This window comes from Primulina huaijiensis, chromosome 5 (genome assembly GCF_012295235.1).
Source record: "Primulina huaijiensis isolate GDHJ02 chromosome 5, ASM1229523v2, whole genome shotgun sequence".
Taxonomy (NCBI): domain Eukaryota; kingdom Viridiplantae; phylum Streptophyta; class Magnoliopsida; order Lamiales; family Gesneriaceae; genus Primulina; species Primulina huaijiensis.
The window spans coordinates 16,222,915-16,245,973 of record NC_133310.1 but is presented as its reverse complement, the minus strand read 5'-3'; the positions used below and the strand labels follow the sequence as shown (position 1 = coordinate 16,245,973).

The 23,059-nt window shown below is 36.9% G+C and overlaps 1 protein-coding gene across 1 annotated transcript; it reads right to left on the bottom strand.

Moving 5' to 3' along the window:
* Positions 1 to 9,004: 9,004 nt before the first annotated feature.
* LOC140977678 (uncharacterized) lies at positions 9,005 to 9,643 on the bottom strand. Its single transcript, XM_073442423.1, has one exon. The coding sequence runs from the start codon at positions 9,641 to 9,643 to the stop codon at positions 9,005 to 9,007; it is 639 nt and encodes a 212-aa protein (XP_073298524.1).
* Between the last annotated feature and the right edge of the window lie 13,416 nt (positions 9,644 to 23,059).

Here is a 23,059-nt window from a genome sequence, read left to right as displayed (position 1 = left end):
CACACTACTCTCGCGCATTCAGCACTTATATTATTTAAATTACTATCTTAACTTTAATTTCAATTCACGCTTCCACTATCGCGCATTTCAGCACTTAATTTAAATTAATTATATTAAATTATTATCTTAAATTTAATTTCAGCCCATGTCAGAAAGAATATATATTTCAGTATTTCACTCTCTCATTAGGAGAAAATATTTTTGTACTCTTGGAATGTATATATTTTTCACCATATTTCAGCACTCTCGAAGTTCATATATATTTTTTCATATAAAATTCGGTACACAACATTGAAAATATTATACTAATATATGATATTGAAGCACCAATTTTTTCAAATATGATACTAATATATGATTTTTGAAAACTCAAATGTTTATGCAAATATTGTATTAATATGAAACGTCTACTACTCGTTTTTTTAAAAAGTACTATTTTTTTTTTCACGAAGGCATTCGGCCGAATTTACTCAATACATACATATGTATTTTTAAAGTACTTTTACACTATTTAAAATAAATCAACCAACTATTATTTGAAAATCCAAAGAAAAAGTAATTCAAAGAATAAAATCGTAATACGTCAACCAACCTAAAACTAACATTATTTCAAAAATAAATGTAACTCTAACATCCTCTCAAAACCCACTCAAAAGCATTCATAACTCATAAAAATCTTTAAAGTAACGTAAATCATAAACTTAATTTAATTGCGGAAAACTAGAGCTGGTCCTCAGGTTGTGTGCACCTTCAGTCCAGCAAGATCAACCATCAAGACCTCCATTAACATCAATATCATGTTCATCTGCATCGATCACACCAAGTAAGTCTATTGACTCAGCAAACCTTAATCATGATAACAAGTAATGCATATACATTCACGATCATTAATGAAAATACTTTTACTTAAAATAATTTTTCATGAACATAAACCTTAACATTTTCCTTTCATCATCTCATATCATATTTCATTTCATCATATACGTATATGTTTTCCTTTTTTTAAATTCAGATCCTTAATTGTGACTTTAGTATTAGCTGTAGATCGATAGATCCATTTACGTATTACCACAGTACCAGACGGCGGGAACATCAGAGACACTTTCACCCGTAAACTGAAGCTTAGCCTTACATATCATCGTATCATCGTATTACTCACAATCAATTCACCTGCTTCAACTTTTCATATTTCCATCACTTATATAAATTAATGCACATATAAATCATTTTTCTTTTAAACCAAGAATGCAACATATCTTTTAGCATTAACATTTCATCATAACATTTCATAAATTTTAAAATAAACATATTAACATTATTTACAACATTCAGGGCACTGCCGGGACGTCCAACATTTTTCAGGTATAAAATGACCGTTTTGCCCCTAAATCCCTAATTTTCCATAATTATCCCTAGACCTCGAAACGACGTCCCAAATCATTTCAAACTTAACATATCACTTTAAAATACACCTATAAATATTTCTTAGTCGTAAACTTAGGCTTCTCGACTAATTTCTTAATTCGTTTTTAAACTTAGACGTACATCCCGGTTTTGACTCGTACGGACTCGAAACTTAACTAAACTTTCCCAAATTTGAACTAAAGCTTAATGAAACCTAAATAAACCATATTCAACCCAAACCAACCCAATCAAGACCCATGAACAAGCCTAGAACAGCTACTAAACCTTTTCCTTATTTTCGAAAATCCTAGTGTGATCAAGCCATGCATCCCTTCGCTCTAGGCCCCAACCGTCGTGACCAGCTCCTAACCATCGACCCTATGACCTTACTGGACCCCTACAGACCTTATTGGACCGAGCCTAAAGGACCTAGGGGCCCAGCCCCTCAGCCCGATTGCGTGCGCGCGCGCAGCTTTCCCCCAAGCCTCACGATCGCCATTGCTCCTCGAACCAGCCCTTGTGTAGCCACCCTAGGACCATCATGCAGCCCTCTTAAGCCTACTGGACACACCCTAACTGCATCTAGTAGCCGTGACTCTAGAATACTTCTAGTCAAAGAGTCCTTGTCCCATAGGAGTCCTATTTTCGAGCAACCCCTTCCTCTTTCATGTCCCGCCCTTGTGTTAACTTGTCTAGGACCTTAAACCTTCTTAAACTCATCCATTCCCCTAGCCCTATGATGGCAGCCCCTTCATGCATCATTAACACAAGTTTTGGATCATGAAATCACGAGTTTTGGACATAGCATGGCATAAAAACAAAAATAAATGCAAGGCAACATATTTTTCATGCAAATATACATCCATAATATGGTATGATTGAAACGTCCTCTACTTTTTTTTAATATATATATATATCATAAGCTCGAAAATTTCTAATTAAAATAACTTAACATTTCCATAAATCATAATAATTTAACATTTAAAACCTCAAATGCATAAAAATCCCTAAATCGTCAACTAACCAAAAATCCTAAGTCGACCTTTAAAAAGAACAACAAACATCAAAATAAAGCATAAAAATCTCTAATAAATTCTTTAACAATAATCTTTTAAATCTTTTATCTATCAAGCTAATGCGGAAAATAAATGTCTCTCGGGAGTGTACTGACGGACTCGATCCACTCAAGCGTCAGCGCCTCCCTCAATATCATCAACTCCTGCAACATTCAAACCAAGTGAGTCTAATGACTCAACACGTTCTAAATATGAGTAGCAAATAATACATATACAATCACAAGCATTAAAATCATACTTTTATTAAAAATAATTTTAAGCATAAATAAATCGTAAATCTTAAAATCATATAATCGTAAAGCTTTGCATCCTTTATCATTTCGGGTGAAGCTCAAAAGTGACTAGCTTTTTATCCTCTAGTAGACTAATTAGTCTTCAGCTCCACATGGCCCATGGAGACGGGCACTAGGCACATGCGTTATGACTCTTGAAAATCGTCCTTTCCCATGGCCCTACCATAGCAGCCACTTTATGCATCATAGTCATGAGTTTAGAAACACAAAAACTCAAGTTTTGTTTATGTTATTCCATAAAAACGAAAATATACAAAGTGTATCATATTTTTCATGCAAACATGATTAAACACACATAATATGATTTGAATGGTGCAAAAAGAAGGTTTAAAAACGTGTCTTTGCGTTTAAAACGCTCGAAATATGAATACCGAAGCGGTGGAAGTCGGTGATGAACGGAGGACGATTTCTATTTTCTTCTACCCTTTTATCTTGTCAAAACCCCACCAAAAACCCACCTTGGGATGCACGGGAGTCGGTGATCATTGCTGGAAGGAAAAACGAGAAAGAGAATCGAAGAACGAAGGAGAAATAAATTGAAAACTTCACTTGCCAAGGAACCCAAGTCACATCCTATTCCCTCCTTCAATTCCTTCAATTTACGTGAATTGTGTGTGTGTGTAGGGGGTGTGTGTGTGTTTAGGTGTCTAGGTGTGTGTAGGACTCTTTTAAAAAGAATTTAAAAAAGTTTCCTAAAAACTTAATTAATGGGCTTAATTAAGCCTAGATTTTTAAATAATTAATTAGATTTATTAAGATTAATAAAATCATTAGGTCTCCACTACAAGAAAATAAAGGTTCAACAACACATCAAAGACAACGGTTTTTATTAAAACCGTTGTCTTTTTACTTTTAACAACAGTTTTAACAAAACCATTGTCGTAGCCTAAAAAATCCACTCATAGACAACAATTTCTTTAAAACCGTTGTCTTTGATATATCTACAACAACGGTTTTTAAAAACCGTTGACTATTAGCGTTTTTTTTAAAGCTACGACAACGATTTTTAAAAACCGTTGTCTATGAGCGTACTTTTTGGGCTACGACAACGGTTTTTAAAAACCGTTGTCTATTAGCGTTTTTTTTAAAGCTACGACAACGATTTTTAAAAACCGTTGTCTATATGTATTTTGTAAAGGGTCAAAGACAACGGTTTAAACAAACCGTTGTCTTTCAACTGATTTTTTTAGTTCTACGACAACGGTTTTTTAAACCGTTGTCTTTTGCAATATTCTGATTTTTTTATAAAATTTTGTTAATATTAAATTTTACGACGGTTTTAAGGAAAACTTGCGACGGTTTATGTATAACCGTCGCTAATTTTAGCGACAATTTTAAGCAAAATCGTTGTCGATTTAAATTTAGTGACGATTTGGTAAAAACTATCGCTAATATTTGCGACGATTTTTGTCGAACCGTCGCTAATTTTAGCGACAGTTATAATAAAGCCGTCGCCGATTTAAAATTAGCAACAGTTTAGAAAGAACCGTCGCTATATATAGCTACGGTTATAAAAAAATCGTTGCTAAAAATAGCGACAGTTCTTGTAAAACCGTCGCTAATTTTAAATTGGCGACAGTTATATAACGACGGTAAAATCAAAAAACGTCGCAAACTGTCTATAAATATTCTCATTCTCAATCCATTTTCTTCCACACTACTTCACAACACTTAAAATTTTTTTCCCTTACACAATTTTAGTTTCGATTTAGGATAATTTTTTTCCTCTTAATTTTTAGTAAATTTTTAAAATAAAGAATATAGTTAGCGTAGTAAGATTGGGAGTTTTTTTTTTATATTTATAAAAATATTAAAAGTGATTTTTTTTTATTTTAATGAAAAAATTAGCGACGGAAATCATCCCAACCCGTCGCTAAAAGTAACGAAGATGTTTATAAAAAACTGTCGCTAATTGTAGCGACGGTTTACAAAACCGTCGCTATTTAGCGACAGTTTAACTTAGATATCGTCGCTATATTTAGCGACGGTGTTTGAAAAACCGTCGCTAATAAATTTGCGACGGTTTTTGAAAAATCGTCGCAAATTGTAGCTATCACATCACTCCAGAACCATTGTCTTTGAGCAAATTCTTTAACCACAGGGCCTTTAACAATGATTTTACAGACCTACGACAACGGTTTTTCACCGTCATCTTTAGACGTTCTTTGAGCACACCCTTTAACCACAGGGCTATTAACAACGGTTTTATTTGGCCTACGACAACGGTTTTTAACCGTTGTCTTTTGCCTTTTTTTTTTGCATTGCTCAAATTAAAAGATTTAAAAATATCTATTTACAAAAAAGTCCTTTGTAAAATACATAAAATCCCTTACTCCCACTAATTAATTTAAACTTGACCTTAAAAATGTAATAATTCTTAAAATATTTAAAATAAATATTTTCTTAAGTAAAAATAAAATTTTAGCTTTTAAAACTTTAACACCTTAATCGTCTCCGGTCCTCCGTTCCGGCCAACCACCGATATTCGTTTGAAAATCTTAAAATCATGAAATAAAACAAATTTTTACAATTAATAATTTATTCACTCAAAATATATCATTCATGCATCCAAAATTATTTAATTAAAATATTTCAGCAATTTAGTAATTTTCATGCATGCAGTCTACGTGGACTGATTTTCGGGCGTTACAGAGATAAATGAGAAAAAGAAATTTAAGGCGTGTCTTTGCGTATATTACGCTCGAAATTAACTTGGCGATACGAGGAACGATGGCAGAGAGGAGGCCCATTGCTGAATTTTCTCCCAAAACCGCGACCTTCCCTATAGACGAGAGGTGTGTGGCGTGGGGTGTGGTTGATGAGGAGTCCTAGTATGTTTAGGGGGTGAGGGTGTGATAATGATGGGTTTTGGGGAGGGTTTTGGATTTTTATTTTAATTAAAACTCATGGTGCAAGCTTGAGCCCATTAACCTAGTATAATAGGCCCATTGAGCTCATTAATTAATATTTAAAATACTTTGTTTAGGAAATTTTGTGAAATTATTAGCCGAGTTCTCGAAAAGTTCATATTTTCGTCGAAAATCAAATACCGTTTAAAAATACGTCTCGGCGTATAAAAACACCTCAAAACACTTCCTTTTTGAAAATACGAAATAACATATACCATATTTTAAATAATTAAAAATAATCATTTACTAAAAATATTTTCTCTTTTTCAACCCTCGGTCTTCGTTCTTCGATCGCGTCTCGAATAACTTTAAAACATAGTTTTATGCATTCTAACAGAAAACCCTATTTTAAACATGTAATCATGCATATCATAATTAATTCATGTCATTAAAAGAATTTAATTAGTCATTTTCCATTTTCCCAAGATTTGCATGCAGTTGGATTACGTTATCGTATTTTTGGACTTTACAATTCCTCTCTCTCTTAAATAAAATTTCGTCCTCGAAATTAGAACTTACTGAATAACTCCGGGTAACGCCTCCTCATGTCCCTCTCAGTTTCCCAAGTAGCCTCTTCCTCCAAGTGATTTAGCCACTTGACTTTGACCATTTGAATAACTTTGTTTCGGAGTCTTCTTTCTTGCCTATCCAGAACTTGTATAGGTCTTTCCTCATACGACATGTTTGGAGTCAACTGCAGTGGTTCATGATTTAGTACATGTGAAGGGTTCGACATGTACTTTCGCAGCATCGAGATATGGAACATACTGTGTACTCCAGCTAGCATCGGTGGCAAAGCCACTATATAGGCTAATGTTTCGATCTTCACCAAAATCTCAAATGGTCCTATGAACCTCGAACTGAACTTGCCTTTCTTGCCAAATCTCATGACACCCTTCATAGGTGCTATCTTCACAAATACGTGGTTGCCTACGACAAACTCTAGCTCTCTTCGTCGCTTGTAAGTGTAGCTCTTTTGTTGGCTTTTTGTAGTCTTCATCCTATCTCAGATTTTGACTACTAGCTCTGCTGTTTGCTTGATCAAGTCTGAACCAAATCCCCTCTTTCACCAACCTCATCCCAATGTATAAGTGATCTACATTTTCTTCCATATAGTGTCTCGTAAGGAGCCATTCCTATAGATGATTGATAGCTATTGTTATAGGTGAACTCTACTAGAGGCAACTTCAGCTCCCAGCTTTCTCGGAAATCGATCACACAAGCTCGGAGTAGATCCTCCAAAATTTGAATCACCATTTCCGATTGACCATCGGTTTGAGGATGGAATGCGGTACTGAATAACAACTTCGTCCCCATCACTACATGTAGAATCTTCTAGAAAGATTATGTGAACCTCGGATCTATGTCAGAAACGATAGACATTGGAATCCTATGCAGTCAGACTATCTCTCGAATATACAGCTCTGCATATTGCGTCATGGTGAATGTCGTCTTGATAGGTAGAAAGTGGGCTGATTTCGTAAGACCATCAACTATCACCCATGGCATTGTATCATTTGATAGTCCTCGGTAGTCCCATGACAAAATCCATAGTAATATTTTCTCATTTCCACTCGAGAATAGAAAGGGACTTAAATTTCCCTGCTGGCCTCTGATGCTCTGCTTTAACTTGTTGACATGTCAAACATTCAGATACAAATCGCAGAATGTCTCGCTTCATGCCCGACCACCAATACAATAATTGTAGATCCTTGTACATCTTCGTTCTTCCAGGATGAATGGAATATGGGGTATTGTGAGCTTCCTTCATAATAATCTCTCACAGTGAATCACCACTAAAAACCCATAGTCTATCTCAGTAACGAACTATACCATCCTCCTCAGAGTACAACTTCCGACCCTTAGCTTCATCTCTCAGTCTCCATTTTTGTAATCGCTCATCAGTAAGCTGTCCCTCACGGATTCTATCCCTCAAATTCGACTGTACTGTCATAGTGGAAAGATTAGGGGCCTCGCCCCTAGCGTACACTGCAAGCTCGAATCGCTGAAGCTCGGACTGCAATGGCCTCTGAAGTGATAATTGAGTAATAACTGTTGTCTTTCTGCTCAATGCATCTGCCACTACATTAGCTTTTCCCGGATGGTAACTAATAACGCAGTCGTAGTCCTTTACCAACTCTAACCATATTCGTTGCCTCATATTCAACTCTTTTTGGGTGAAGAAGTACTTCAAGCTTTTATGGTCGGTGAAAATCTTGCACTTCTCTCCATAAAGATAATGTCTCCAAATCTTCAGTGCAAAACTACTGCTGTAAGCTCTAGATCGTGTGTCGGGTAATTCTTCTCATGAACTTTCAACTGTCTAGACGCGTAGTCTATAACTCGCTCATTTTGCATCAAGAATGCGCCCAAACCAAGTTTCGAAGCGTCCATGTAAAGAACATACTTTCCTTGCCCCGATGGCATCGACAGAACTGGCACTGAAGTCAAAGCTCGCTTCAACTTCTCAAAACCCTCTTGGCATTCGGATCCCCAAATAAAATTTGCATTTTTCTTCGTCAAAGCGGTCAAGGGTACCGCAATAGAGGAGAATCCTTGAATGAAATTCCGGTAGTAGCCAGCTAGACTCAAGAAACTACGGATCTAGTTACGCTCTTCGGTACTGACCATTCTTTAACTGCCTCGACTTTGCTTGGATCTACTTCAAATCCATCTCTAGAAATAATGTGGCCTATGAACGCCACTCTCTCGAGCCAAAACCTGCACTTGCTGAACTTAGCGTATAACTTTCTATCTTGCAACAATTGTAAAGTTGTTCTCAAGTGCTGACTATTCTTCTCGCGGCTCTTTGAGTAAATCAGAATGTCATCTATGAAGACTATGAAGAATTGATCCAGATACGGCTGAAATACGCGATTCATGAAATCCATGAAGATCTCCGGCACATTGGTCAACCCAAATGGCATTACCATAAACTCGTAGTGCCCATATCGAGTCCTAAAAGCCATCTTATAAACATCGGACTCTTTTACTTTCAATTGTTGGTATCCCGAACGAAGATCTATCTTTGAGAAAATCGATGCTCCTTGCAATTGATCAAATAATTCTTCGATTCTAGGTAAGGGATACTAATCCTTGATGGTGACTCAATTCAGCTCTCGATAATCAATGTAGAGTCGCATACTTCCATCATTTTTCTTCACAAATAATACAGTGCGCCCCACGGAGAACAACTAGGGCAAACAAAACCCGTGTCCAGCAATTCTTGAATTTGATCTTTTAACTCTTTCTTCTCGACGGGTGCCAGACGATAGGGTGCCTTAGAAATTGGTACAGTTCTCGACATCAACTCAATAGCAAATTACACTTCTCTGTCCGGTGAAATGCCAGAAACGTCCACAGGAAAGACACTAGGAAAGTCTCTGACGACCTCAACATCCTCTAGTTTCTGACTGACAGGGGCATGTGTTGTAGTAACACATGCTAGAAAAGCTTGGTATCCTCGTCTCATAAGTTTTCTTGCACACATACAAGAGATAATATGCGGCATTTGCTTGTTCCTCGCTGCCTCAAAGACAAAAGATTTCCCGCTGGGTGGTTGAATAGACACTAACCTCTGCTGAAAATCTATCGAATTGCCATTCAATGATAGCCGATCCATGCCAAGTATGATGTCGAATTCATGCATTGGGAGTACGTTAAGATCTGCCCGAACCACGTCTTTTTGCAATTGAAGCTCCATATTCTTCACAATGCTCGAAGTGATCATTTGATCACCGGAAAAAATAGAAATTTTAAAGCGCAATCCCATATCCTCGGGTATAATATTTAGTCGCTTGACGAATGTCTCGGATATGAATGAGTGTGTAGCTCTCGAGTCCAGCAACGCATAGGTCGCTACATCTAGAATGAATATCCTTCCTGCGACATATATACCATAAAATGTATTAGTGTTGAAGCTTAAAGAATTCCTATAATTATTTTCTGGAAAATTACACATTTTTCCAAAGTAATTTTTGAAAATTTTCACTTTAAACACTTAAATTTTGAATTTTTTCATTTTGGTCCTTCAGTTTTTTTTCGAAAATTGCATCCTAGCCCCAAATAATTTCGAATTCACTCAATTTCAGCCCTATCCCCTTCGAATTTGCTATCTTGGTCCCTAAAGTCTGTTTATCTAGAATTCGCAAAACATCCCTTGAACATTCCAAACTTTACAATTTAGTCCTTGAATTTTCAAAAATTCTATATTCATCCTAGAATTTTCTGTTTATCTCAACTTCAGTCCTTGAACTCTTCAAAAAATCGGATTAGCCCCTTAAAATTTCGGTCCCTTCATTTTAAGCCCTAAAATTCTTATCTTTATCCAATTCATTCCTTAAATCCAACTAAAGTAGAGCATGCAACATATATTTCTTCTAGGTTCCTTATTATCCCAATCAAGTCCACTACCAAATTATCATGTTGTGGCCTCAGAGCCTGCTGCTCAAAGAAACGTGGCATGCCCTCTAGAACACGAGTAGCAGCATCCCCATTAGGAGGTGGGGGTGCATTTCTTTGACGATCCCCACTAGTCTCAACTTGCCTATCGGTACTAGGTGCGCGTCTAGGAGACATTATATCTGAACATTTTCCAAATTCTAAATGTAACCAACATGCATTTAAATCTAAGTTTCTAATCATGCAGCATATACTAATCCTCTTTTGAGCAAATTTAAGCATATATAACATTAAACCTCAAAAAGCTTTTAAACATGTAACGTAAACGTATAAACCATGTAAATATGCAGGTATCATAAAAAAAATCATATAAAGCAATTAAACTTACAGACTTGAGGCTTGACAACTGAGATTTTTGGAACTGGCTGTGGCACAACTCTTTGCAGGAACATTTCTCTTATATCAACTGAAACGTCCACTACTCGTTTTTTTAAAAAGTGCTAAATTTTTTTTCCTTTTCACGAAGGCATTTGGACGAATTTACTCAATACATATATATGTATTTTTAAAGTACTTTTACACCATTTAAAATAAATCAACCAATTATTATTTGAAAATCCAAAGGAAAGTAATTCAAAGCATAAAGTCGTAAAACGTCAACCAACCTAAAACTAAAATTATTTCAAAAATAAACGTAACTCTAACATCCTCTCAAAACCCACTCAAAAGCATTCAAAACTCATAAAAATCTTTAAAGTAACGTAAATCATAAACTTAATTTAATTGCGGAAAACTAGTGCTGGTCCCCGGGTTGTGTGCACCTTCAGTCCAGCAAGACAACAATCAAGACCTCCATTAACATCAATATCATGTTCATCTGCATCGATCACATCTAGTTAGTCTATTGACTCAGCAAACCTTAATCATGATAACAAGTAATGCATATACATTCACAATCAACAATGAAAATACTTTTACTTAAAATAATTTTTCATGAACATAAACATTAACATTTTCCTTTCATCGAATCATATCATATTTCTTTTCATCATATACGTATATGTTTTCCTTTTTTTAAATTCAGATCCTCAATTGTGACTTTAGTATTAGCTGTAGATCGATGGATCCATCTACGTATTACCACAGTACCGGGCGGCGGGGACATCAGAGACACTCTCACCCGTCAATTGAAGCTTGGCCTTACATATCATTGTATCATCGTATTACACAATCAATTCACCTGCTTCAACTTTTCATATTTTCATCACTTATAAAAATTCATGCACATATACATCATTTTTCTTTTAAACTAAGCATGCAACATATGTTTTAGCATTAACGTTTCATCATAACATTTCATAAATTTTAAAATAAATATATTAAAATTATTTACAGCATTCAGGGCACTGCCAGTACGTCTAACATTTTTCAGGTATAAAATGACCGTTTTTCCCCTGAAACCCTAATTTTCCATAATTATCCCTAGACCTCGAAACGACGTCCCAAATCATTCCAAACTTAACATATCACCTTAAAATACACCCATAAATATTTCTTAGTCGTAAATTAAGGATTCTCGACTAATTTCCCAATTCATTTTTAAACTTAGATGTACATCCCGGTTTTGATTCGTACGGACTAGAAACTTAACCAAACTTTCCCAAATTTGAACCAAAGCTTAATAAGACCTAAATAAACCATATTCAACCCAAACCAAGCCAATAAAGACCCATGAACCAGCCTAGAATAGCTACCGAACCTTTGTCCTATTTTCGAAAACCCTAGTTTGATCAAGCCATGCATCCCTTCGCTCCTAGGCCCCAACCGTCGTGACCAGCTCCTAACCATCGACCCTAGGACCTTACTGGACCCCTACGGACCCTAATGGACCGAGCTTAAAGGACCTAGAATCCAAGCCCCTCAGCCCGATTGCGTGCGTGTGCGCGGCTCTCCCCCAAGCCTCACGATCGCCCTTGCACTACAAAAAAAAACAATGTATTAAGACTGGTCTTCCAGGAGCGTTTGATTAATCGCTCCAAATAAGTGTAGCAACCAGAGCGGTGTCACGACACCATTTGTAATGGGTTCGAATTGTAGGAGGGTCTGTGGAACCGCTTCGACGGAGCATTTGCAGAAACGGTTCACCAAAATCGCTCGTACCGAAATGCAATGTATTTGCGGTTATCCAAAACCGCTCTTATCGTCGTGAAATTTGAGAGCCGTTTTCAAACCGAATCAATTTTAATGTGTTAGCAGCGGTTTATTAGACGTATGAAGCGGTCACTGGAACCGTTGCTACAAACTCTGATATATTTTAGACAAAGAATTTTGCCGATTCATGATCAGATCCAAATTTCCCAATTTTTATACCCTACGTCTCACATACTCGTTGCAAACATGAATTCTTCTTCTTGCTTTTTAAAAATCCAAGCTTCCGAGATGGTTCAAAAAATAATAACAGTCCAATTTCTGAGCTGTTGTTGCCGGAAATAAACTCACTTATACAGGTAATACTCATGTAATCCATCTTCTAATTTAATTAAAAATCATTTTACAGATGTGATTCACAGTTTTTTTTAAAGACGTGATTCGCTATTTTATATTAAGGTACTTGGATACGTGTTTGGTCCGATCGACATCTGTTGTTTATGAATTATTATGTGACATAGAATTGACCACTCTTGCGAACTCTTAGTCGGCCAATTTAAGACCATTGAATCAATCTTGAAATATGACAATGGAGAGCATATTGTACCAATTTATTTAAGATCACAATTGTGGCAATCTACGTGGGTTTTTAAACTAGTAATTAAATTCCAAGTTGATGATGATCATCACAATTGTTTTTGCCTTGCACCATGTCTCCTCTTTAAGATTCTGCCAACTTCGAATACTTAAGGATTAAATCATTTTGTTGCTGCCTAGATGCGTAGAATTACAGATTATTTTTTTAGCTGAATGAAGCTAGCATATTAGTAGTTTGCTCAAAGTACAGAAATCTATGTTATTTCAAAGAAATATGTTCTCAAATTCTTTTTAAAAAAATATTTTTTTTTCAAGATTGCAGTTAATCCCTATTTGATAGTTTCCAAGTTTCTGAAATTGTACATATAAAAGCAGTTAATGTTTTCTAGGATGAGTAATCTACTTTATAGAACATATATATTAGAATGTACTTGTTCTACCTAAAACTTTTAGTAAACCTCCAACATATTTACTAAACGAGAAATACATTTTTTGGACAATGGTTGGGAAAAATTCTTCAGTTTAGAAACATAGAATGTGATTTTAGTTGAATTATATTGGCATTCGATAAAGTTTAAAAATTATTGTACTCGATTAGTATGGTATAGATATTTAAAATTCCTTGTATGATTTTTTTATTTATTATATCATTTACTGTTTGATGCATTCATTATTACATATATGTATTTGAATTAGTAAAAATAATTTAATAGGTTCGAATGGAGAAGGCTTGGATGGACTATCCCCACGGTAGTCTTGAGTATCGGGTTGGAGTCCTACACTTTTTACGTTACGCGTTTGATGACACAAATGACGAAGACATAAAGCCGTGTCCTTGTCGCAAATTCATAAACTCATTGAATTATGACCGTCAGACAGTACACGAACATCTGTTGATAAATGGTATTTTACGAGATTATCGTATTTGGAGTTTTCACGGAGAAAAACTTATTATACAATCTCATGATAACGTAAGCAACGATCTTCCGGTTTCTTCTAAAGAGGTTTCTAGTATGGCTAATCATGAACCTATGATACAAGACATGTTACGTGAAGGAATTGGGATTCCTAAAGAATCGTTTATGAATAATGAGAACTACGCTGGTGCATCAACACGTCATATGGGGTATGACTCTAATGTTGAAGATTCTTATCGATTGGTAGTTGACGCTAAACAACCACTATATGTCGGATGCACGGAGTTTTCAAAATTGACGTTCTTTGTTAAGTTATTCAGTTGAAAGTAAGTGGGAAATGTACTGATAAATCATTCACGACATTGTTGGAGTTTCTTCGCCGAGCACTTCCATTTGAAGCACAAGTACCTAATTCATTTTATGATGCTAAAAAATTAATTTCTAACTTGGACTTGGGTATGAAAAAATACATTCTTGTCCAAATGATTGCATGATTTATTGGGGAGAAAATAAGAATGAACAAGCTTGCAAAGTGTGTAACCTCTCAAGATGGAAGGACTTGCGGAAACAAACCAAGAAGTCAAGTAAAGGTGGAAAGAATGTCTTTTGGTTAAGACTCCAACCAAGATATTTTGGTATTTTCCTCTAAAACCAAGATTACAACGATTGTTTATGTCAACTAAGACAGCTGAAAACATGCAATGACATTCTAAGAAACGGGTTGTGGTTGGAATTCTGAGGCATCCGGCTGATTCACAAGCATGGAAGGCATTTCATGAAAGATATCATGACTTTGCATCTGATGTTCGAAATGTACGATTGGGACTCGCTGCTGATGGCTTTAATCTTTTAAAAAATCAAAGTGTGTCACACAGTACTTGGCCCATTGTCTTAATGCCTTACAATTTGCCACCTTGGGAGTCCATGAAATCTCATTCAATTATTTTGTCCACCTTAATTCCAGGCCCAAAAGCACCTGGTAATGATATTGATGTGTACTTACAACCTTTATTGGCTGAGCTGAAAGATCTGTGGGAAAATGGGATGCCGACATATGATGCTTGCAGCAAAAAAAATGTTTCAAATGCACGCTGCATTACTTTGGACAATCAATGACTTTCTTTGTTTGGGATGTTTATCTGGATGGAACACATATGCGAAGAATGCATGTCCAACATGTTCTGACAAGACAGATGCGTTGTACTTGAAGAATGGCGAAAAGTGGTCATTTAGAGGGCATCGTCGCTTCTTATCTCCAGATGCAGAAATTCAAAAAGTGGCGATTTATGGCAAGCCAGAGCTACTGAGTTAGATCTGACACCGTTGTCTGGATCTGATGTTCTTAAAGTGACTCTAAACAAAAATGTCTTTTTTGGTAAGAGTAATGCATCAACGCCAACTGTACGAATAAAAATTGGGTCAATTGAACAAATGTGGTGAAAAAAAGTATATTTTTTAGTCTTCCTAATTTGATCAGACATAATCTGGATCCCATGCATAATGAAAAAAATGTTTGTGACAATATCCTTGGCCCACTTTTAAATGATCAAACCAAGAACAAAGATAATGTTGCTGCGCGCAGAGATTTGAAAATTTTAGGCATAATGAAAAAATTATGGCTACAGAAACAACCAGATGGTACAAATTATTTTCCAGCTGCTTGTTATTCTTTGAGTAAACCTAAGAAAAAATTATTTTGTTCGGTTCTTAAAGATATACGTGTAAGGCCTGTGATTATATTTCGGTAATCAGATAGTGATTAATTGACAGAATTGTACGTAAATAAGATTTCAGGGGCTAAAGTGCAAGAAAGGAAATTGAGTGGAAAAGTCATGGGGCGGACAGAACTGGTGGCGCATATGCACGGAGCATAGCCGTGGGACAGAACATCTCGCACATATGCACGAGACAAGACGCGCATATGCGCGAGAGGGTGAAGGCCAGAAGTGTTGAGTCCAGAGAATGTCGCGCACGTGCGCGGAAGAGGGGCACGCATATGCGTGAGCAGCTGTGAAGCTAGGCACCGAGACATAAAGTCTCGCGCATATGCACCGGTGTTGGACACGCATATGCGCGAGACATGCATCATGAAGAATAAGCCACATGGCCTTGCCATGCACTTGATATGTAATAACCTTTCATTCCACTTCAGAATTGCAGGTAAGAAATCGAGAATTCCCTGAAAACCTTTGAGTTTTCTTCATAGCCTAGAATTGTGATTGTGGAAGATCTAACCGTCCAATTTTAGATCCGAGCTCATTTCCGTACTCCTATCGGCAAAGGCTTCAAAAAGACTTAAGTTTTATTATGTTCTAGAATGGTTTGAAATTTATGTGTTGGATGAATCAGTATTTGATTGATATTATGTGTTCTTGGGATATTAGTCAACATATAATCAAAACCGGATCGAAGAACGGATATCGTATAGAATTGTTATCGATTTTCCATCTATGTTTGGTTAAGAATATACAGATTTGGTATTGGCATTATGTTTATTGATTGATTATGAGTTGTTGAGATTGGCCATATGTTGTTGTATCGCCGGTATCTCGAGACTACGCCGTTATACCGTCGAAATGTATTGGATTGAGATTTCTTGTGTTGAGTTTTATTTGATATTGTACTTCTCAAATATGTCATTCCAGATTTGGTATTGAAAGCTTCAGAACCGATAGCAGAAAGATCAGAGTTACCCAGCTTTTGTACTGAGAAAAGAAAGGTATAAATCAATGTTCAATCGGGAGATACAACTCGAGTTAGATTTGACTTGAGTTTCCCAAAACCACACACTTGCTTGTTATTGTTTTTATACTTTGTATTGCTTGAATGTGAATGCTATTTCTATTTATTTATAGAAAAGCAGAGAATAGAAGATAGATATCGAGAACGAGTCTTTGGCAGAGGTGCCAAGACACTGGATGTTTGGTTATATCGATGTGCTTACGAGTAGATCGACTCTTATTGCAGAGATTCGATATAAGGTGCCAACGTCTGGGAACCGGGATCCCTAGACTAAATAAGAGTCGAGTCAGAGATTAAGAGTCTAAGAGTGGGATATACAGTTTTATATCGTTTCGTGTGTTCAGATTTGATACATGTTAGTGATAACTGTTATATGTTTTTGTATATGTTTGATGAAATGCATGTATGCATTGTTTATACTGGGAATTATTCTTACCGGAGTTATCCGGCTCTTGTTGTGTTTGTATGTGTGCATGAAAATAGGTGGGACAGGATCGGGGTCAAGACAAGGATGACAGATCGAGATTAGAGTGGTGATTCGGACTTAGAAGTAGAAACTAGTTGTACAACTCTGATATGTAGTTGATAAATATTAGTGTATGTTTTTTTGTTAAACATGTTTTGTATTCTGAATCATGTTGTAGATATTGAACTTGATTTTGTTCAGTCAATAAAATGAAGCATCATTTGTTGTAGTATTTTCAACATTTATTATGATGGGTTCGCCTTGTAAAAAAAAATTTTATGACCCAAATTATTTGATTGATCCGTTTAATCCTAAGAATGATTAAGAAAATGATTAGTGTCCGGGTCCCCACAACAAGTGGTATCAGAGCAGTAGGTTCTGGAGACTGAGATAGAACCAGAGCAGTAAGATGGAAGCGAGTGAGCGGGGTAGATTGAGTTTCCTTTCTTGCTTCTATGATATGAAAGCATGTTTTACTCCTTGAGAATAAACATGTTTACCTGTTTATCTGATTTGATTAGTAACGTGTATTCTTAAAAGAATGAATCAGAACCGATTCTTGATTAGAGGTACGATGATCAGAGGAGGACTGAGACAGATTTATCAGATTTGATTACTAAACCTTTTGATAATCAGATATGCCTCCTCGAATAGCCCCAGAACAGGGTAGTACCTCAGGTAATCAGATGGATGTTACAGCGACACCGATGGAAACACTGTTGAAGATATTTCAGTCGTTCAAGCCATCGACTCTGAAAGGCACTGAGGCGTCTGTTGATTGTGAGAGTTGGCTTGATGACATTGAGATGTTATTTGATTCATTAGACTATACAGATTAGAGGAGAGTTAAACTGATTGGGCACCAGTTTCATGATGTTGCAAAGAGTTGGTGGCTTACAACCAAAAGAGCTTTGGAGCATCGAGGTACGGTTATTACTTGGAAGATCTTTAAGACTGAATTTTATCAACGATTTTTCCTAGTGTCGTACAAAAAGGACAAGGGTGCAGAGTTTGCCAACCTGAGACAGGGTCCCTGGAGTATTGAAGAATACGTAGCCAAGTTCTTTACTTTGTTACGATTTGCTCCACATGTTGCTGAGAATGACGAAGATGTGACTGATCAGTTCATTAATTTGCTTAATCCTGAAATTTTTACACTGGTAAACACTGGAAGATCGGATAATTTTGTTGATTCTTTGAACAGAAAAAAAAGAGCTGAAGCGAGCCTGATTATGCAGAAAGGAGCTTCGTATGTTGCACCAGCACCGAAACAACAATCTCCAGCTCAGTTCCAGCAACCCCCTCCCAGATTTGATAGTGGTGGTAGCAGCAGTGGGAATAAGGACCATCTGAAAGCCCGAGGGAAACAATTTAAGAAATCTGGAAGTAGTTCATCTAGCTCCAGTGGCTCACGACAGACCGGTTCTGGCCAAAGTTATACAGGGGTCTATTGTAGAACTTGTGGAGGAAGACATCCCACAGAGCAATGCCAAGGCGTGTTTGGTAGTTGTAACATCTGCAGACAGCAGGGACATTTTGCCCGAGTCTGTCCCCAGAGAAGTTCTCAACGATCCGAGGGAGCAGAATCATCTGGCTCAGTGGCTCAGCCTGATAGACGATCATCTGCTGGTCACTCTTTCTAGCCAGCACCTACCCAGTCACAGCCAAGGCCAGGGGGAAGCCAGACAGTTAGCCAGCCTCCGAGACAACAGGCCAGGGGATTTGCATTGACTGAGGAACAGGCACAAGAAGCACCTGATGATGTTGTGGCAGGTAACTGTACTCTTTGTGGTTATCCTGCTTATGTATTGATTGATACAGGTGCATCTCATACATTTATCTCTGAGCGATATGCATTGATGCATGCTTTGCCTCTTGAGTCCTTATCTGCTGTAGTATCTATCTCTTCACCTTTGGGAAGAGGTCTTATAGCAGTGACTTCTGTTAGACATTGTATGCTACAGTATGATGGGCATGAGATAGAGTTAGATTGTATTGTACTCAGTTTGTCTGATTTTGACTGCATTGTCGGTATTGATATGCTGACTAAGTACAGAGCTACCGTATACTATTTCCAGAAAATTGTGAGATTCAGACCAGATATGGCTGATGAATGGACATTTTACGGTAAGGGTTCCAGAGCGCGAATTCCTTTGATATCTGCTTTAGCTATAACTCGATTATTACAGAAAGGAGCAGAGGGATTCCTTGTGTATTCAGTAGATGTACTGAAATCGAGCCCTACATTGGCAGATTTGCCAGTGGTATGTGAGTTTGCTGATGTATTCCCAAATGAGATTCCGGGTTTGCCTCCAGTTCGAGAGATAGATTTCAGCATTGAATTATTACTAGGTACTGTCCTTATTCTAAAACTCCATACAGAATGTCGCCGATTGAATTGAAAGAGTTGAAAGAGCAGTTAGAAGATTTACTGGCCAAGGGTTACGTCAGACCGAGTGTTTCTCCTTGGGGTGCTCCAGTATTGTTTGTCAGAAAGAAAGAGGGTTCAATGAGACTCTGCATTGATTATCGGCAACTGAACAAGGCTACGGTAAAGAATAAATATCTTTTGCCTCGTATCGATGATTTATTTGATCAGTTGCAGGGTTCTTCTGTTTATTCTAAGATTGATCTGAGATCTGGATATCATCAGTTGAGAGTCAGAGATTCTGATATATCGAAGACAACTTTCAGAACCAGGTATGACCATTATGAGTTTATAGTCATGCCCATTGGTTTAACAAATGCTTCAGCTGTATTTATTGGTTTGATAAACCGTATAGTTCAGAAGTATCTCGATGATTTTGTGATTATCTTCATTGATGATATTATGATTTATTTCGAAGAATATGACTGATCATGCTTAACATTTGAGAATTGTGTTGAGAACTCTGAGAGCTGAAAAACTATATGCCAAGCTATCGAAATGTGAATTTTGGCTGAGACAGGTTGTGTTTTTGGGGCACATTATATCTGGAGATGGTATTTCTTTTGATCCTAGCAAAGTTGAGGCTGTAATAAACTGGCCTAGACCGACATCAGTACCAGAGATACGCAGTTTTATGGGTTTAGCAGGCTATTATCGAGATTTATCAAAGATTTTTCCAGTATTGCTAAGCCAATTACTCAGTTAACTCAGAAGAATACTCTATTTGTTTGGTCAGAGGCTTGTGAATCTAGTTTCCTAGAGTTGAAGAAGAGATTAACCAATACTCCGGTGTTGACTATCCCGTCAGATACTGGAGATTTTGTTGTTTATTGTGATGCTTCTCACTGAGGATTGTGTTGTGTTTTGATGCAGCGAGGACATGTTATTGCCTATGCCTCAAGACAATTGAAACCACATGAGACTCGCTATCCGATTCATGATCTTGAATTGGCTCCCATTGTATTTGCATTGAAGATTTGGCGACATTACCTATATGGTGAGAAGTTTGAGATTTATTCTTATCACAAGAGCCTGAAATATCTATTTTCACAGTCAGAACTGAATATGAAACAACGAAGATGGCTTGATTTACTGAAAGATTTTGATTGTGAAATCAAATACTATCCGGGGAAGTCAAATGCAGCAGCTGATGCACTGAGTCGAAAGGTATGTTCTTTATCCTTATCGACGATTTGTGTTTCGAATTTAATTGAAGATTGTTGTTTGTCTGGATTAGTATTTGAAACAGATTGTAAACCTCTGAGATTGTATGCTGTTCAAGTTGAACCAGAGTTGATTGTAAACATCAAAGAAGCACAGAAAGGCGATCAGAATATTAAGGACTCGATTATGATGGTCAGATCAGGGCATCGATCAGAATATCAGGTTCGTAATGATGTATTGTATGTGAATAATCGACTTGTTATACCAGATGTTTCAGATTTGAGACAGCAGATATTGGCGGAAGCACATTGTAGTCGATTTAGTATCCATCCTGGTGGCAGAAAGATGTATAATGATTTGAAAAAATAGTTTTGGTGGAAAGAGATGAAATCAGACATTGCTGAGTTTGTGTCCAGATGTTTGAATTGCCAACAGGTAAAAGCAGAAAGAAAGAAACCAGAAAGTCTATTGCATAGCTTATCTATTCCAGAATGAAAATGGGATTACATTTCCATGGATTTTGTGAAGAAGCTACTTGGGAGACTGAATCAGACAGGAGACAGAAATTTCCAGAGTTGTTTCATTGATGTGAGTCTTCTATTTAGCTTTTGTTATGTCTTCGTATATTATATGATTTAATTGCATGCGATTTCGGGGACGAAATCATATCTTAGAGGGGGAAAATTGTAAGGCCTGCGATTATATTAAGGTAATCAGATAGTGATTAATTGACAGAATTGTACGTAAATGAAGATTTCAGGGGCTAAAGTGCAAGAAAGGAAATTGAGTGGAAAAGTCATGGGGCAGAACATCTCGCACATATGCGCGAGACAGGACGCGCATATGTGCGAGAGGGTGAAGGCCAGAAGTGTTGAGTCCAGAGAATGTCGCGCACGTGCGCGGAAGAGGGGCGCGCATATGCGCGAGCAGCTGTGAAGCTAAGCGCCGAGACATAAAGTCTCGCGCATATGCACCGGTGTTGGACGAGCATATGCGCGAGACGTGCAGCATGAAGAATAAGCCACATGGCCTTGCCATGCACTTGATATATAATAACCTTTCATTCCACTTCAGAATTGCAGGAAAGAAATCGAGAATTCCGTGAAAAGCTTCAAGTTTTCTTCATAGCCTAGAGTTGTGATTGTGGAAGATCTAACCGTCCAATTTTATATCCGAGCTCATTTCCGTACTCCTCTCGGCAAAAGCTTCAAAAAGACGTAAGTTTTATTGTTTTCTAGCATGGTTTGAAATTTATATATTGGAGGAATCAGTATTTGAATAATATTATGTGTTCTTGAGATATTAGTCAACATATAATCAAAACCGGATCGAAGAACGGATATCGTATAGAATTGTTATCGATTTTTAAGCTATGTTTGGTTAAGAATATACAGATTTTGTATTGGCATTATGTTTATTGATTGATTATGAGTTGTTGAGATTGGCCACATGTTGTTGTATCGTCGGTATCTCGAGACTACGCCGTTATGCCGTCGAAATTTACTGGATTGAGATTTCTTGCCAGATTTTGTATTGAAAACTTCAGAACCGATAGCAGAAAGATCAGAGTTACCCAGCTTTTTTACTGAGAAAAGAAAGGTATAAATCAATGTTCAATCGGGGAGATACAACTCGAGTTAGATTTGACTTGAGTTTCCCAAAACCACATACTTGCTTGTTATTGTTTTTATACTTTGTATTGCTTGAATGTGAATGCTATTTCTATTGATTTATAGAAAAGCAGAGAATAGAAGATAGACATCGAGAACGAGTCTTTGGTAGATGTGCCAAGTCTTTGGCAGAGGTGCCAAGATACTGGATGTTTGGTTATATCGATGTGCTTACGAGTAGATCGACTCTTATTGCAGAGATTCGATATAAGGTGCCAACGTCCGAGAACCGGGATCCATAGACTAGATAAGAGTCGAGTCAGAGATTAAGAGTCTAAGAGTAGGATGTACAGTTTTATATCGTTTGATGTGTTCAGATTTGATACATGTTAGTGATAACTGTTATATGTTTTTGTATATGTCTAATGAAATGCATGTATGCATTGTTTATACTGGGAATTATTCTCACCGGAGTTATCCGATTATTGTTGTGTTTGTATGTGTGCATGATAACAGGTGGGACAAGATCAGGGTCAAGATGAGGATGACAGATCGAGATTATAGTAGTGATTCGGACTTAGAAGTAGAAACTAGTTGTACAACTCTGATATGTAGTTGATAAACATTAGTGTATGTTTTTTTGTTAAACATGTTTTGTATTCTGAATAATGTTGTAGTTATTGAACTTGATTTTGTTCAGTCAATAAAATGAAGCATCACTTGTTGTAGTATTTTCAACATTTGTTATGATGGGTTCGCGTTGTAAAAAAAAATTTTTTTTTATGACCCAACTTATTTGATTGATCTATTTAATGCCAAGAATGATTAAAAAATGATTAGTGTCGGGGTTCCCACAATACGTGTCTCTGATGGTATGTCATCTGACATTTCAAAGTGTGTTGAT